This window comes from Coregonus lavaretus (genome assembly GCF_964263955.1).
Source record: "Coregonus lavaretus genome assembly, contig: HAP1_SCAFFOLD_3421, whole genome shotgun sequence".
Taxonomy (NCBI): Eukaryota; Metazoa; Chordata; class Actinopteri; order Salmoniformes; family Salmonidae; genus Coregonus; species Coregonus lavaretus.
Window position 1 is genome coordinate 22089 of NW_028157523.1, and position 17912 is coordinate 40000.

The 17912-nt window shown below is 44.4% G+C and overlaps 2 protein-coding genes across 2 annotated transcripts in view; one reads left to right on the forward strand and one right to left on the reverse strand.

Annotated features, from left to right (window-relative positions):
• Positions 1 to 1116: 1116 nt before the first annotated feature.
• LOC311125320 (deoxyuridine 5'-triphosphate nucleotidohydrolase-like) lies at positions 1117 to 6297 on the forward strand. Its single transcript, XM_084199372.1, has 7 exons — positions 1117 to 1305; positions 2163 to 2322; positions 4102 to 4193; positions 4906 to 4950; positions 5165 to 5239; positions 5633 to 5703; positions 6138 to 6297. Exons 1-7 carry the CDS (start codon positions 1164 to 1166, stop codon positions 6192 to 6194), a joined length of 642 nt encoding a protein of 213 aa, XP_084055498.1. The 5' UTR covers positions 1117 to 1163; the 3' UTR covers positions 6195 to 6297.
• A 217-nt stretch (positions 6298 to 6514) lies between these two features.
• LOC311125321 (fibrillin-2-like) overlaps positions 6515 to 17912 on the reverse strand; it is a gene marked incomplete at its 5' end in the record, with an annotated part of 31737 nt that continues 20339 nt past the window's right edge. Inside the window, 7 exons of the mRNA XM_084199373.1 lie at positions 6515 to 9814; positions 10207 to 10423; positions 10985 to 11213; positions 12743 to 12862; positions 13300 to 13428; positions 16025 to 16141; positions 16818 to 16940. Coding sequence (XP_084055499.1) covers positions 9434 to 9814; positions 10207 to 10423; positions 10985 to 11213; positions 12743 to 12862; positions 13300 to 13428; positions 16025 to 16141; positions 16818 to 16940 — 1316 coding nt within the window. The 3' untranslated portion in view covers positions 6515 to 9433. The remainder of the gene's footprint in view (positions 9815 to 10206; positions 10424 to 10984; positions 11214 to 12742; positions 12863 to 13299; positions 13429 to 16024; positions 16142 to 16817; positions 16941 to 17912) is intronic.

Sequence of the window (17912 nt, forward strand, 5' to 3'; positions counted from 1 at the left end):
CTTCGACAGTGGAAAAGTAAATCAGCTAGCAAGGCATTGTTGTCATTTTATAACAGGTGATGATAAGCAGAAATAAGGGATTACTATGTCTCATAGTAGTAGATGTGAGTTTATCTTTCAAACAATCCCCTTGTACACAGCTAATAGCTAGCCAGCTAACGTTAGCCAAAGCAAGCTAGCTAGCTACTGATAGTGCAACCCCAAGTAACAGTACAGATGAAGATGAAACATTATCGGGCCTACTGTACGTCTGACTGTAGAAATTATTGTTGAAAACAAGTTTAGGTTGAAACTGTTGCTGTTAAAATACAAATAATCATTTTTCTTCTGGAATAAACTAATTGAAGCAAGATGCTTTTTGAGGCAAACACACACAGTTCTGGGTTGCTCATCTACAGCAGGAAGCGGTCTCCTGTCTTGACTGAGAAAGCAGTAGATGTTCTGAGCCAGTTTGGCACCACATACCTATGCGAGTCAGGGTTCTCAACCCTGGCATACTTTTAAAAAACAAGTACAGAAACAGACTCAATGCTGAGCATGACCTCTGGGATGCACTGTCAAAAACTGAGGCCAGAATAGACATGCTTGTTGAAAACTTCAACCAGCCACACACCTGTCATTAGGGCTGTGTGTGTGTATCTGTTTTATCAGTTTATTCCAGTTCAGAATAAAACATATTTATTGTATTTTAACAGCAACAGTTCCAACCTAGACCTTTTTTTCAACAATACTTTCTACAGTAAGATGTACATTAGGCCTGACTTACTTAGGGTTGCACTACTTCTGTTATACGTCTGTGTGATGTGATCAATCCGTTTATTCCAGTTCAGAATTAAAATGACTAACAAACAGGCATTGATTGTTGGTTATGTTATTGTATCCATTTAAAGATATCCATTACAAAGCGTTTATGTCCCACAAGCAATACTCACCCTATTTCTCTTTCATTCTCAATAAATTAGCAAAAATGTATAAAAACATATTTGCACTTTGTAATTATGGGGTATTGTGTGTAGATGGGTGAGAGATTATTATTATTTTGGATCAATTTCGAATTCGGGCTGTAACACAACAAAGTGTGGAATAAGTCAAGGGGTATGAATACTTTCTGAAGGCACTGTAGATGATGCCGCCGCAGCCGGGAGGACTGTATCTTTAACAAGATGGAGCACTTCGTTGCTAAGCAGAGGCTCTACTGGCGGTGTTGTTCATCGATTATCGGTGCCCAGTCTTCAGTACTCTCACACAGGACATTTTATCTGCATTCTCCTACTCTGGCCAGGAGAAAAGGATGCGAGAATGCAGGTAGCTAGTTGGCTAGCTACATTGCTTTTCAGTAATGTATTATGCTTGCTAACACTAGCAGCTAACGTTACCGTGAGATAGTTAGCTACCTTGCTATGTTAACTGGTTGTTGTATTATCAACTTTAGTATTGACATGGTGAGTAGTCAGTAGCTAAATGTGTAGATACTGGTAATTGTACTGTTGTCAGATTTGTAGTCGAGTGTTTTACCGAAGTCAAGAATGTATCATTCAAAGAAGGATTAGCAAACTTAAAGTTTTACAGTCATTCAGTCGAGCTCTCTTGAGTGGCGCAGTGCTAACTGTGCCACTAGAGATCCTGGTTCGAATCCAGGCTCTGTCGCAGCCGGCCGCGACCGGGAGACTCATGGGCGGCGCACAATTGGCCCAGCGTCGTCCAGGGTAGGGGAGGGAATGGCCGGCAGGGATGTAGCTCAGTTGATAGAGCATGGCGTTTGCAACGCCAGGGTTGTGGGTTTGATTCCCACAGGGGGCCAGTATATATATTTTTTTATATATATATGTATTCACTAACTGTAAGTCGCTCTGGATAAGAGCGTCTGCTAAATGACTAAAATGTAAATGTAATTCAGCTCACTGGTGAAGTTGTCAGAACTCGCTATTTTTTTCTTCTATTTTTTTCAATGAGGGAGTGTCCAATTTAATTTGGCGGGGATATTCAAAATTGGAGGGAAAGTGTACTTCTAATAGGAGTCCTGTCAGAGAAGTAGCAACAACTCGCCTGATTTGAACTAGCTAGCTATTTAGCTAACTTTATTAAACAAAACATAGCTATCTTATTATTTTGGAAGTAACGCAACTTTCTTACCACAAACTTTGTAAACATGCCTTGCTCAGAAGTGACAGATGCCGCAGAAGTTTATCCACTGAAGAGGACAAGGCCAGATGCGGTGGCAGAGGATGTGAAGATACCGGTGCTGAAGTTCTCCAAGCTGTCTGAACATGCCACTGCTCCTACCCGGGGCTCTGCTAAAGCTGCAGGCTACGACCTGTTCAGGTGGGTCAGAGTCGGGGACAGGGTGCCTCGAAATGATTTGAACGTTATACATTTTACTTGCTTGTATTTACTTGAATTTACCTAGCTAGTTAGCTAGCTACTTGAATTTAAAACATTGCAGTAAGTGTATCCTGCATGTGGCTGTTTATTTTTCTAAAGTAAAACTCTAGTTAACAAACAAGACCATGCATAATGTTGTCTTGACATCACATCTAGGCTACCTAACTAGGAGACAAGTTTGGTAGTTAGCTAGTAGGAGGAGCAGGCTAGCACTAATGATTGGGAGGGGAGCTAGATGTAGGTCACTGCCTTTAAGTTAGCGACTGTAACGCTTTGAACACACTGACTGTGTCATTGCGCAAAATAGTATGCAGCATCATCTAGATATGTGTTCAACATTCACCTTCTGCTACTTCTTCTTCAATGAGGTTTAACGGCAGTTGGCATCCAATTTGTTGCATTACCGCCACCTACTAGACTGGAGTACAACTCCCTTATATTTTGCTTGAAAAATAAATAAAAAATTAATACCCTACCATCTAACACTACACTCACAAGTTCAACATTATTAATAATAATTAAAACCACCCTTCTCCACTATTTAATTATATTCATTCCTACCTCATGCCATCAACCTGAAATGATGGGACATCACCACTTAACACTCCCTGTAACTCTTCTGATGTCAAGTCTCGCACACCCAAATACCTCTCTGCAGCTGCCACCACAACCTCAATTTTCTTCGACTTACGTTCCATCCCTGCAGTACAATTAATAACCATTGCTATAAACGCTAAAAATCCAATCTTACTGAAACATATCACTTGCTGGCCTATCCCTCTGTACTGGTACAAATCTACTACTCTCACCACTCCCCACCCGACCCCTCTTCCTCTACATTCTTCACTGCCTCAGCATATGACAACTTCTTCACTACTCTTACCCTGGAAACCTCAACCTGCATCTCTCGCACGGGACATTTCTGATCCCCAGCCCCATTACCACCCCTACAATTAGCACATACCACTACTTTCCCCAATGCTACACATTCCTTCGTTTCATGCCCTTCTACACACTTCTCACACCTTGGAACCTCCCTCCTACATACTGCTGCTACATGCCCATACGTTTGACACCTGTAACATCATAATGTATTTGGCACATAAGCTTGTACAGGATAACATATATCCTAACTTCACTTTGTCAGGCAAAGACTCAACATCAAAACTCAAAAGAACAGACAATGACTCTTCTGTTTCCTCACTCTCGCCCCCCTGTTTGCGTCACACCAAACGACGAGCATCACAAACATCGGGAATCTTCCCCTTCAGTTGGTCCACTTTTACATTTACTGCTACCCCAGTAATCACTCCTTTCAATGGCGCCCTTTTCCATCTTGAAACCACAAATGGTCAGCCAAAAGGCAAGGGTCCACTCTTTCCAAAAACTTAACTCTTACTGTCACAGTCTCATCTTTATCCTGACCCTCTGTGCAAGCCTCTGGCTCCGAGAACTTCACCACACCTACCACCTCTGTTAGACATCGTTTTTCCTCCACCATGTCCCACACCTTCTGCTACCGTTTGTCAACCCGTTTACAAATACAGTTTGACGCATACGTTCACCAACGTATGCACCACACAGAACGCACTGCAACTGCCTCTGCAACGCAGCGTTCCATTGGAAATGAATGTACTTCTGGATTACCAAAACGCAAGAATGCAGTCGGTGTGTTCGAAGCGTTATCCACCTATTGATGTATTTTTTTTTTTCTAACAGTGCCTATGACTACAGTATTGGTCCTATGGACAAGGCCATCGTGAAGACTGATATCCAGATAGCTGTTCCCTCAGGCTGCTATGGCAGAGTGGGTGAGTAGGGTACCAGGACATAGACTTAAGTGTTTCTTTATCAATTGCACCCTGGTCTAGGGATACATGGGGGTGGGTCTCTCTGGGTATTGTTTGACTTGACAGTGAGGGAGTTATTTTACTTTGACCTGGGTTGAACCAGAAACCTATAACATCTGTTTTCCATAAAATAAATGTTTGAATTTTCTAACTACTTTTCATTGGGAAGGCAGAAAGCATTTTTATGAAAGCACTTTTGCATGGGAACACAGAATCCTACTAATTACTACACATGCTTAATTACGTGACTTTTGTTTTGAGCAGACTTTGCTGTAGGACAGAGCGGGCCACCTGGCTCACACCCCAGGGAAAGCCCGGTTCCAAATCTAATGCAATCAACTTATAGCCGGTGCAATACATCCTACATGGGCGTCCGGGCAAGATTAATCGAACCCCCTCATTGCAGCCGAAAGTGCAGGCGACTGACTGCCTACTGACAAATCACCTTGCATCATAAATAACTACTCATTTGTTATTGGTAGATAAGTCAGTCTGTCACAATTGACCCACAATGCATCACAGATTTGATGCTCCAACACGGCCAGTGGAGAATGCTTTCAGACTCCGATTAGTCTCATTCAACCCCTCTTTCTCCTCCCCTTGAAACTTTTTCCCAGGATAAAAAAGAAAGTAGTTTAGTCATATATTTAATGTATTGATCTTTTTTTCACAGCACCACGGTCTGGGTTGGCTGCAAAACACTTCATCGATGTTGGGGGTGCGTTTACTTTTTGACCTTCAGATAATTAATATAAAACATTTCCTAAGAGATGGGTTATAAAAATGACAGGCAAGTAGTTACCATAGTTCGGTTGGGGATTTCAAGAACCCAAGTCACCCTTTGGCTGTTCTAACCCGAGTCTAGAACATAGCGTAGCTGTCATGAATGTACCCTGTCATTTCTAACTGGAGTGTCTGTCTCCCCCTCCCAGCTGGAGTAGTGGATGAGGACTACAGAGGGAATGTGGGGGTGGTGTTGTTCAACTTCAGCAAGGAAACCTTTGAAGGTGAGCTTTAAAAATGATCATTAATCATTGTATTCACATGCCACCTTTCCAAAGTCAAAGTATCGAAAGCACTTTGTAAGAGGGTAACTCCCCCAAAGCATCCACGATTAAAGGGACCATCTGCGATTGGTACATCCATTTTTTAAAACTTTTAAATTAATTATATATACCCATTGATCTTTGAAGAATATAACTTATAAATGCCTCATGAGCTTAGTTTAACTGTGATTCCCCATCAGAAACCGAAATAAAATCTTGTTTTACTGATTGCTCCTTTTTATAGCAATCCAAATGCATTTCACATTGAGATTTGTTTTCCAGTGCAACATTGTAGTGATGGTGTTGGGAAACTGGGTGCCCTGTAGTGTGATGGTGTTTCTTTCTGTGTCCCAGTGAAAAGGGGGGACCGTGTGGCTCAGCTGGTGTGTGAGAGGATTTGCTACCCAGACCTACAGGAGCTAAAGGTACTTCACACTTAGATTTCATAGTACCATTTATAGTCTTACCATACATGCTCAGACTTAGTAGTGAATTGCTGATCACAGCTTTACAATTAATTTCACACAAACCTTTAATGTACCCAGACACCTTGTCAAGCAGTCTGTCATTTCATTTAAACTTGAGACTGAAGAGTTGATTTTAAGTGCATCTTATTTCTGTGAGAATTAGCCTTGAGCCCTTAGGGCTTTTTTTCTGAACACTGATCAGGCATAGTCCTGGACTTAAATCCTCTTCACTTTGACAATTTCCATTAAGCATACTATTTGTCCAGGACTAGGCTAAATCTGTGTTTGGGAAACCAGCCCTAAGGACTGTGCTCATTCTCATAGAAAGTCACTAAAATACCCTTCACTCCAGTGTTGTAGCATTAACATGTCTTCACTCTTCTGTGTTTCAGACTCTGGATGAGACAGAGCGTGGGTCTGGAGGATTCGGCTCCACAGGCAGCAACTGATACATCAACATTGTAAACCAGCCTATTCGTTTTGTTCTGTTACATGTTATGAGATTGTTCAATAATTACATTGTTTAATAAAGGTTATTATACCTTTGCTTCACTGATGTCTATGCCTGCTGACTTAGCCATTAATGGCAATGAAACATCACTGAATTTAGAATGTACATGTATATTGGTCTTGTCTGTGTGGCTCAGTTCGCAAGAGCATGGTTCTAGCAATGCCAGGGTTGCAGGTTCGATTCCCATTTGGGACACCTACACGAAAATCGTCTTTGGATAAAATATTATTGTCTGTACCCTGAATAACCACAGAGTGGCGCTGTTCAACCATGTTTATTTTCTTAGTTCAAGAGGGAGTTTCCCTGTCTTTAGGGACCAAACCTTCACACAGGCTCATATTTGGGCAGCAAGTCGGCAACCATAATATTCTACTGTACCATTCCCTTAGATACATGTGTTTAGAGAAATATCTGTTACCTGTAGAATCAAAGGGCTAATGATGTGTGAACCTGCTAAATGACGTAAATGTAAAATGTAAATGAACCACACTAGGGAAGAGTTTCACTGAGAAATTGGTAGAGTTCCTACCGCCTACCTTGCAGATGCATGCCAGATCTTACAAGGCCCGGGTAGGTATTTTACATATCAGCGAACCATGTTATAGCAATCTGTCAGTCGATAGCACAGTCAGTGTTGTGGGCCGCAACCATTGGTTGATGCATGCAATGTCTGAGCAGGGGAACGCGACCCTTGCCTTCTAGATGCAGCTGTTGGGTTGCATTGAACTAAATATGGTGGCTGTGATTCAATAGTCTTTGTTTTATACCGTCTCTGGAGTTACAATAGCTTCCTTCCCTCATCTCCTTTCATTAGGCAGAGATGATGCCAGGTAGAAGCAGGCAGCAGTGTGGAGAGGATTCCTCATCAGTCCTTTCAGCTGTCAGTAGTGTGGAGAGGATTCCTCATCAGTCCTTTCAGCTGTCAGCAGTGTGGAGAGGATTCCTCACCAGTCCTTTCAGCTGTCAGTAGTGTGGAGAGGATTCCTCACCAGTCCTTTCAGCTGTCAGTAGTGTGGAGAGGATTCCTCACCAGTCCTTTCAGCTGTCAGTAGTGTGGAGAGGATTCCTCACCAGTCCTTTCAGCTGTCAGTAGTGTGGAGAGGATTCCTCACCAGTCCTTTCAGCTGTCAGTAGTGTGGAGAGGATTCCTCACCAGTCCTTTCAGCTGTCAGTAGTGTGGAGAGGATTCCTCACCAGTCCTTTCAGCTGTCAGTAGTGTGGAGAGGATTCCTCACCAGTCCTTTCAGTAGTAATGGAAGTGAGGAACAAAGGAAAGGGAGACTCTTAGGGCGGCAGGTCGCCTAGCGGTTAAGAGCATTAGGCCAGTAACTGAACGGTTGCTGGTTTGAATCCCTGAGCGGACTAGGTGAAGATAATTTTTTTTATATCTGTGTCCTTGAGCAAGGCAATTGCTCCTGTATGTCGGTCTGGATACGTGCTTCTGCTAAATGACTAAAATGTAATTAAGCATACATTAAAAAGCATGGTCAATGAACGTGTATTAAAAGTGCTTTTTAGTCCAGGATTAGGCGTAATCTGTGTCTGGGAAATTGGCTCTTAAAGTTGTTGAGATACATCCCATAAATAGCATCATCCACAAAAAGAGGAAGTGAAGTTGGGAGACAGGGACAACAACGAAACCTTTTAAACAAAAAAAAATGTTTTTATTGTGACTTTACAACTAAACCCTCACTGATGTGACAGAGCGACAGACGGATGTGTCTACGGCTGGTCTGATTGACTTCGCTACGGAGCACTGACTACTAGCGAAAAGTGTGTGGCCGCGTCGACCTCAGTGCATAATCATGAAGGCACAGGTTTGTGTTTGAGGACGTGTGTGTATTTGTCTTGTGTGTGTTTGAGGGTGTGTGTTTTTAATGTGTGTTTGAGGGTGTGTGTGTATACAGTTTATCAAAGGAAGTAGTAGGTCATTATAAGCACCATTACACCCCCTCCTCTCAGGGGCGTTCTCTAGTTTACGAAAGGCTTCATAGATTAACATTATAAACATGGCATTGATTACAGTATAAACACACTTAATTTACATGTGGTATAGAGAGCAGACAGGCTATGGCGCGTACTTTGGTTTTGGTTGAAAAGAAGACGTCTGACATCTTATTAAAAGGACAGTAGACAGACAGCTACTGTGTGTTGTCGAGCATTACAGTGCATTCATAAGTCTATGTGGTTGTGTTACTAGCACCAGTAAATATTATGTGTAATGCTGAGGTCTAGTCAGTTGGGAAGATGAAGAAGCATAGTTATGATGAGGAAGAGGAGTCCTTCTAGCTCAAGACTTTAGCTACGGTATGATTCCCTACCCTTCTCCCCTCAGGGATTTGAAAGGAATGGATTGGTCTACGAAATATGGTGGAAACTCTCTTTAGCAGCCAATGCTTTGTGATCCATGAAGGGGGAGTGAGCAAATGCACACTTCAGGGAGAAGAGTGGAGAATCGTAACGCTGCCTTTGACTTCCACCTCTGCCAAGCTCTGAACATTCTCAGCATCAGTGACTTCTGCACTCTGCTACTCAGTCCCAAATCCACCGCTAGCCCCTACCTCCTACCCCATATTCCCTAGCTACCCTTATGGCCTTGGGGGTAGGGGCTAGGGGTGGATATGGCATTTGCCATACATGTCCCACAAAAGGGTGGCAGATTCCACATATCATCATACAAAACCTATTTAATAATAAACCTTTTTCATAACAAAAAAAACCCATTCAAACCAGAGCCTTCCTGCACAGAGCAGTTTAGAGTGGTTATTGTTGTGTCATTGTCATGTCTTCCTTCCATGTCATTCTCATTCTCTAAGCCTTTCTTCAGACAGCCAGGCATACTGTAGCCAGTGGTTTAAGCCTACACTGTAGCACTAAAGGTTGTATCTATGATATGTAGAATCAAACAACGCAATCCCCCCCCCCCCCCCCATTAGTCTCTTTGGCGTTGAGCTTGTCTCAAGCTCTCTCTCTCTCTCTCTCTCTCTCTCTCTCTCTCTCTCTCAGAGTAGGTAAAAGTTGCCCATAACCACTGACCAAGAGTCAGATAGTCTCTCCCCATCCTAATGGTTGAGATATGGATCGAGGGTAAGTTAATCTGTTCCTAGACCAGTGTTTACAGGCAGACACTCCCCACCCAGCCCAGCCCAGCCACCCCAGTCAGTCCTGTAGTGCAGGTTAATGCAGGACTATCTGCACCCTCATGGTGAGTGTGTCTCCCAGCTGGCCTGTGAGGTAGTCTTTATCGTTGCTGTCCTCCAGCGCTGCCAGCTCCTTCTTCCTGTACACGGCCACGCTGCTGATCTGCAGGAAGTAGGCTCCAGGGGGGAGGGACTTCCTCTTGGACATGTGCAGGTAGCTAAGCCCCTCCCTCTGGCTGATCTTGAAGTAGCCCAGCTCGTTGCCGTAGTCAATGGAGTAGCGCACGTGGTTGTTGAGCGTGGACAGGGCCGGGGTGAACTCCAGGATGTGGTCTCGGCTGGACAGGTCAGACATGTTCAGGTTGAACAGCAGGGTGTCCTCGATGTCCACACTCTCCAGGCTCACTGTCTCCTGATCCTGAGGACACAGCACAGGACAGGTTACATATAGTACAGATATACAGTATTATACATGCAGATATATGATGTGTAACACTCTCCAGGCTCACTGTCTCCTGATCCTGAGGACACAGCACAGGACAGGTTACATATAGTACAGATATACAGTATTATACATGCAGATATATGATGTGTAACACTCTCCAGGCTCACTGTCTCCTGATCCTGATGTCACAGGACCATGTAGTACAGGTGGATTATGTAAACACTGACAACACTCAACACTCCGGATCCTGATGACACAACACAGGACCACACAGTTAATATGTACTACGGATTCAGTAAAGAGCAGGCAAGACGTGATAGCAGAACCATTCTATGGGCCACCAAACCCAGACAGACAGACATTACCTGTGCATCGTCCAGAGGTTGCTCTAGCGTTGAGTTGGTGTCGCGGCGTTTACGCCCCTTCTTGGGGTAACCGTTGATCTTACACTCGTAGCAGGCCTCAGGAGACAGATCGTTGTCACCCCCCTCTGCTCCTCCTCCTCCTCCTCCTCCTCCTCCTCCTCCTCCTCCCTGGCCCAGACTCACACCGCTACCAAAGCCCACACCTGACACACAGTGCCTGGAACACACATAAAGGAGTCAGTCACACACACACACAGGGCATAGAATCATACACAAACACCATCTTGCCTTTACATGGGCTAGCTGACAACATCACGAAAACAATGCGCACACTTCAATGGGACAGAAGTCTATGAGTTGTTGTGATTGTGGATGGCCAGATAGCTAGCAACAATGACAATACACTGCCATGTAGGGAATCATAAGTGACTTGTTTCAGCTAGTTTCATCTTGTTCTTGATACCATATCTCGTTTTTAGGTGTTTTGACAGATTTCATTACAATGCTAATATGGCTAAAATTCGCTAGCTAGCTAACCAACAACTGTAACAATGTATTTGAGAGACATTGTGCACATTTATTTATGTTTTCAATAAACATCGGAGACTAAATGTAGTTTACATGTTGTCAACTATCTAAGCCAACCCTGTCTGTTTTGCCCCATAGCTGCGCACATGTCGGTTTTGTTGCTAAACAATCAACCCATCTATCCATCAAAGTTGATAAAGACATTGTTCCTGGGTAGATCAAACACACACTCACAGTCTCACTCACTCACCCCTGTCCAGCGCGATAGTATCCAGGCGGACAGCCACAGAGATACCCTCCGTCTGTGTTGGAACAGCCGTAGTTACATGGATTAGAGGACGAGGAGCACTCGTTGATGTCACTACACCCCCCCTGGTCTCCGTAGTTGAACCCAGTGGGACAGAGGCAGCGGAAGCTCCCTAGGGTGTTATGACACGACGCTCCCCCACAGATCTGAGTGTTCTGGCACTCGTTCTCATCTGACCACAGGAAGCAAACAACACAGACAGGAAGTCAACAAAACAAACAGAGCTCAAATGTGGGTCAAACCTCAGCCAGAGAACACAAACAATACTGAGAAACTCTTGAAGGGAATAAGGAAACCATCTGTAGGACCGGTTAATCTGATAAACATTGTCTGTGTTCTTTTTGGGAAAGGTCACTGAATATCAATACTGTATTTCCCATCAGTACATTGAAGTTAAAGTGCCACCGACTCAGTTATAACAACAGTGTTCATGTAGGACAGTGACTCTGGGGGGAGGGAGGCTTTAGAGTCATCTAGGGAGGAAGAAGTTAAACTTTCAGGAAAGGGATGTAGATTTCATGTTGAGAGAGAGAGGAAGAGACAAACAGACAGACGGGGGGGGGGGGGTCGAGAGAGAGAGACCTGGGCCCTGACAGTAAATCTCAGTAAGACAAAAATAATGGTGTTCCAAAAAAGGTCAAATTCCCAGGACCACGAATACAAATTCCATCTAAACACCGTTGCCCTAGAGCACACAAAAAACTATACATACCTCGGCCTAAACATCAGCACCACAGGTAACTTCCACAAAGCTGTGAACGATCTGAGAGACAAGGCAAGAAGGAACTTCTATGCCATCAAAAGGAACATAAAATTTGACATACCAATTAGGATCTGGCAAAAAAATACTTGAATCAGTTATAGAACCCATTGCCCTTTATGGTTGTGAGGTCTGGGGTCCGCTCACCAACCAATAATTCACAAAATGGGACAAACACCAAATTGAGACTCTGCATGCAGAATTCTGCAAAAATAAAACACCAAATAATGCATGCAGAGCAGAATTAGGCCGACACCCGCTAATTATCAAAATCCAGAAAAGAGCCGTTAAATTCTACAACCACCTAAAAGGAAGCGATTCCCAAACCTTCCATAACAAAGCCATCACCTACAGAGAAATGAACCTGGAGAATAGCCCCCTAAGCAAGCTGGTCCTGGGGCTCTGTTCACAAACACAAACAGACCGCACAGAGCCCCAGGACAGCAACACAACTAGACCCAACCAAATCATGAGAAAACAAAAAGATAATTACTTGACACATTGGAAAGAATTAACAAAAAAATAACAGAGCGAACTAGAATGCTATTTGGCCCTAAACAGAGAGTACACAGTGGCAGAATACCTGACCACTGTGACTGACCCAAAATTAAGGAAATCTTTGACTATGTACAGACTCAGTGAGCATAGCCTTGCTATTGAGAAAGGCTGCCGTAGGCCGACCTGGCTCTCAAGAGAAGACAGGCTATGTGCACACTGCCCACAAAATGAGGTGGAAACTGAGCTGCACTTCATAACTTCCTGCCAAATGTTAAATTAAATTGAAATTGAATTGAGTGAGTGAGTGAGTGAGTGAGTGAGTGAGTGAGTGAGTGAGAGTAGAGCCAGAGAGAGACAGAGAGAGGGAGGGGGGAGGGGAGAGAGAAGGATCGCGAGAAAGAGAGAGAGTAAAGCCAGAGAGAGAGAGGGTCTGTACCACTCACCGACACACTGGTTCCATTGATAGTGTTGTAGGTATCCCTGAGGACAGCTACACCTGTACCCTCCCACCAGGTTCTGACAGCCATGTTGACAACGATGGTTACCATCACACTCATCCATATCTGCCAGGGAAACCACACACGCACACACACACGCGCACACACACACACACACACACACACACACACACACACACACACACACACACACACACACACACACACACACACACACACACACACACACACACACACACATACACACACAGACACAGACACAGACACACACACACACACACACACACACAGACACAGACACAGACACAGAGAAACACAGACACAGACACAGACACACACACAGCATTACAATAGTTATGTGGCCATACAGTTATCTAACTGTCCTGGATAGGTACAAGCAATAAGGTGAAGTTTCCACCAAATCCCTATTTATAGTGGAGCTATTGCCATATTGCCAATACCTATCTGATCATTTCAGATCCATATAAAGTGCCTAGGGGTATGGAGTCAGCTGATCCTGAGAGAGGCAGTGATTGGCTGACCTTCACAGCTCTGTCCATTGGGGTCCATTGAGAATCCTCTAGTACACTCGCAGTTGAAGCTGCCTGGGCTGTTCTGACACACTCCATTCGAACCACACAGAGCAGGGTCCGACGCACATTCATTATTATCTACAGAGAGAGAGAAAACTCATTACTATCTACAGAGAGAGAGAGAGAGAGAGAGAGAGAGAGAGAGAGAGAGAGAGAGAGAGAGAGAGAGAGAGAGAGAGAGAGACTCATTACTATCTACAGAGAGAGAGAGAGAGAGACTCATTACTATCTACAGAGAGAGAGAGAGAGAGAGAGACTCATTACTATCTACAGAGAGAGAGAGAGAGAGAGAGAGAGAGAGAGAGAGACTCATTACTATCTACAGAGAGAGAGAAAGAGAGAGAGAGAGAGAGACTCATTACTATCTACAGAGAGAGAGAGAGAGAGACTCATTACTATCTACAGAGAGAGAGAGAGAGAGAGAGAGAGAGAGAGAGAGAGAGAGAGAGAGAGACTCATTACTATCTACAGAGAGAGAGAGAGAGAGAGAGAGAGAGAGAGAGAGACTCATTACTATCTACAGAGAGAGAGAGAGAGAGACTCATTACTATCTACAAGAGAGAGAGAGAGAGAGAGAGAGAGAGACTCATTACTATCTACAGAGAGAGAGCGAGAGAGACTCATTACTATCTACAGAGAGAGAGAGACTCATTACTATCTACAGAGAGAGAGAGAGAGAGAGACTCATTACTATCTACAGAGAGAGAGAGGACTCATTACTATCTACAGAGAGAGAGAGAGAGAGAGAGACTCATTACTATCTACAGAGAGAGAGAGAGAGAGACTCATTACTACCTACAGAGAGAGAGAGAGAGAGAGACTCATTACTATCTACAGAGAGAGAGAGATACTCATTACTATCTACAGAGAGAGAGAGAGAGAGAGAGACTCATTACTATCTACAGAGAGAGAGAGAGAGAGAGAGTGAAGAGAGAGAGAGAGAGAGAGAGAGAGAGAGAGAGAGAGAGAGAGACTCATTACTATCTACAGAGAGAGAGCGAGAGAGACTCATTACTATCTACAGAGAGAGAGAGAGAGAGAGAGAGTGAGAGACTCATTACTATCTACAGAGAGAGAGCGAGAGAGACTCATTACTATCTACAGAGAGAGAGAGAGAGAGAGAGAGAGACTCATTACTATCTACAGAGAGAGAGAGAGAGAGAGAGAGAGAGAGAGAGAGAGAGAGAGAGAGGAGACTCATTACTATCTACAGAGAGAGGAGAGAGAGAGAGAGAGATACTCATTACTATCTACAGAGAGAGTGAGAGGACTCATTACTATCTACAGAGAGAGTGAGAGACTCATTACTATCTACAGAGAGAGAGAGAGATACTCATTACTATTTACAGAGAGAGAGAGAGACTCATTACTATCTACACAGAGAAACTCATTACTATCTACAGAGAGAGAAAACTCATTACTATCTACAGAGAGAGAAACTCATTACTATCTACAGAGAGAAAACTCATTACTATCTACAGAGAGAGAAACTCATTACTATCTACAGAGAGACTCATTACTATCTACAGAGAGAAACTAATTACTATCTACAGAGAGAGAGAGACTCATTACTATCTACAGAGAGAGAAAGACACTCATTACTATCTACAGAGAGAGAGAGAAAGACTCATTATCTACAGAGTGAGAGCGAGAGAGAGAGAGTGAGAGACTCATTACTATCTACAGAGAGAGAGAGAGAGACACTCATTACTATCTACAGAGAGAGAGAGAGAGAGAGAGAGAGAGAGAGAGAGAGAGACACTCATTACTATCTACAGAGAGAGAGGACAGCAACACAACTAGACCCAACCAAATCATGAGAAACCAAAAAGATAATTACTAAATACCTGACCACTGTGACTGACCCAAACTTAAAGAAAACTTTGACTATGTACAGACTCAGTGAGCATAGCCTTGCTATTGAGAAAGGCTGCCATAGGCAGACCTGGCTCTCAAGAGAAGACAGGATATGTGCACACTGCCCACAAAATGAGATTTACTGACTGACTGACTGGGTGCATCTGTTGACCTTGCCCAGTGCTGACTGGCTGATGGTCTGACTGGCTGACTGACTGACGGTCTGACTGACTGATGGTCTGACTGACTGGCTGACTGACTGATGGTCTGACTGCTGGTCTGACTGACGGTCTGACTGACTGATGGTCTGACTGACTGGCTGACTGACTGATGGTCTGACTGATGGACTGACTGACTGATGGTCTGACTGACTGACTGGCTGGCTGACTGATGGTCTGACTGATGGTCTGACTGACTGACTGACTGACTGGCTGACTGACTGTCTGACGGACGGTCTGACTGACTGATGGTGTGACTGACTGATTAACTGACTGACCGACGAATGGACTGACTGTCTGACTGACCAATGGACGGAGGGAGGCTGTCTAGCTGCAAGGTCATGGGAGCTGAAGTGCGGAATGGAAAACCCCTGCTGTAACCGTGGCAACAGACTGCAAAATTCCACAACAAGTCATTGTTAAGTTGTCATGGCGACAGTTCAGTTGAGCCCAATCTGATGTGTGATAGCAGACTGAGAACATTAAAGAGACTTTTTATGGGGAGAGATGGAAGATAAGTGGCTACATTTGGTTATGTTTGTTAAGCCTAGTCGAGTGGAGGAGGGGTGGGGGGGGGGAGTTGTGTGTGTGTGTTTTACCTATGCAGGCAGTATGGTGCTGGGTGAAGCCTGGAGGACATTTGCAGGTGAATCCTCCAATGGTGTTCACACACAGGAACTGACAGTTGTGCTGTTTGCTCTGACACTCATCCAGATCTGAGAGGAGGGAGAGAGAGAGAGACAGAGGGAGAGAGAAGGGAAAGAGAGAAGGAGGGAGGAGGAAGAGAGAGCCAGAGAGAGCGAGAGAGAGAGAGGGGAGAGAGAGAAGGGGGGAGGAGGAAGAGAGAGAGAGAGAGAGAGAGAGAGAGAGAGAGAGAGAGAGAGAGAGAGAGAGAGAGAGAGAGTGAGAGAGAGAGAGAGAGAGAGAGAGAGAGAGGGGGAGAGAGAGTAAAGGTTACACTCCAGCTCCACAACTGTATTGAGCTAGTTTCCAGTCCTTCTCCAGTCAGTGACCTGTAGATGAACTGCCACAGAACCAGACACCGGAAACATGGTGGAAACCAGGCGGAAAGTTTATGTGTGTGTGTGTGTCTTAGTGTGTGTGTGTGTCTGAATGTGTGTGTCTGTGTGTGTTTGTGTGTGTGTGTGTCTGTGTGAGTGAGTGTGTGTCTGAGTGTGTGTCTGTGCGCGTGTATGAAGGTGTGTGTGCGTGTGCAGTGTGAGCGTGTGTAGATACTGCGCTAGGGTAAACATAGCTGTCGCCAAGAGTGGTAATGAGCAATATGGACCAATTGTGTTTGTATAAACTCCCCAAACTGACCATACATACTGATAAACACACTTACTACCAGACGCAACAGATGACATGTGTGTGTGGCTGTGCGTGTCTCACCTCGACAGCTCTTGCCGTCCTCCTGTAGTATGTATCCTCGGGGACAGGAACAGAGGTAGCTTCCCTCTGTGTCCTTACAGATGAAGTTACACGGCTTAGGAGCCTGCACACACTCATCCATATCTACAGAGGATAGAGACAGGAGAGGAGCGAGAGAAGTTACACTCATCTACAGCTAGAGAGGAGAGAGAGAGGAGAGGAGAGAGAGAGAGAAGTTACACTCATCTACATCTAGAGAGGAGAGAGGAGAGGAGAGAGAGAAGTTACACTCATCTACATCTAGAGAGGAGAGAGAGGAGAGGAGAGGAGAGTGAGAAGTTACACTCATCTACATCTAGAGAGGAGAGAGAGGAGAGGAGAGAGAGAAGTTACACTCATCTACATCTAGAGAGGAGAGAGGAGAGGAGAGGAGAGAGAAAAGTTACACTCATCTACATCTACAGAGGAGAGAGAGGAGAGGAGAGAGAAAAGTTACACTCATCTACATCTAGAGGAGAGAGAGGAGAGGAGAGGAGAGTGAGAAGTTACACTCATCTACATCTAGAGAGGAGAGAGAGAGTAGAGGAGAGAGAGAAGTTACACTCATCTACATCTAGAGAGGAGAGAGAGAGTAGAGGAGAGGAGAGAGAGAAGTTACACTCATCTACATCTAGAGAGGAGAGAGGAGAGGAGAGGAGAGAGAAAAGTTACACTCATCTACATCTACAGAGGAGAGAGAGGAGAGGAGCGAGAGAAGTTACACTCATCTACATCTAGAGGAGAGGAGAGGAGAGAGAGAAGTTACACTCATCTACATCTAGAGAGGAGAGAGGGGAGAGGAGAGGAGAGAGAAAAGTTACACTCATCTACATCTAGAGAGGAGAGAGAGGAGAGGAGAGAAGTTACACTAATCTACATCTAGAGAGGAGAGAGAGGAGAGGAGAGGAAAGAGAGAAGTTACACTCATCTACATCTAGAGGAGAGAGAGAAGTTACACTAATCTACATCTAGAGAGGAGAGAGAGGTGAGGAGAGGAAAGAGAGAAGTTACACTCATCTACATCTAGAGAGGAGAGAGGAGAGGAGAGGAGAGAGAAAAGTTACACTCATCTACATC

Excerpts from the sequence above, each read along its gene's own strand:
- LOC311125320 (XM_084199372.1), top strand. The coding sequence starts at position 1,164 with ATGGAGCACTTCGTTGCTAAGCAGAGGCTCTACTGGCGGTGTTGTTCA. Across the intron at positions 4,951-5,164 it reads ACACTTCATCGATGTTGGGG|CTGGAGTAGTGGATGAGGAC; the intron begins GTGCGTTTACTT and ends TCCCCCTCCCAG. Across the intron at positions 5,704-6,137 it reads CAGACCTACAGGAGCTAAAG|ACTCTGGATGAGACAGAGCG; the intron begins GTACTTCACACT and ends TCTGTGTTTCAG.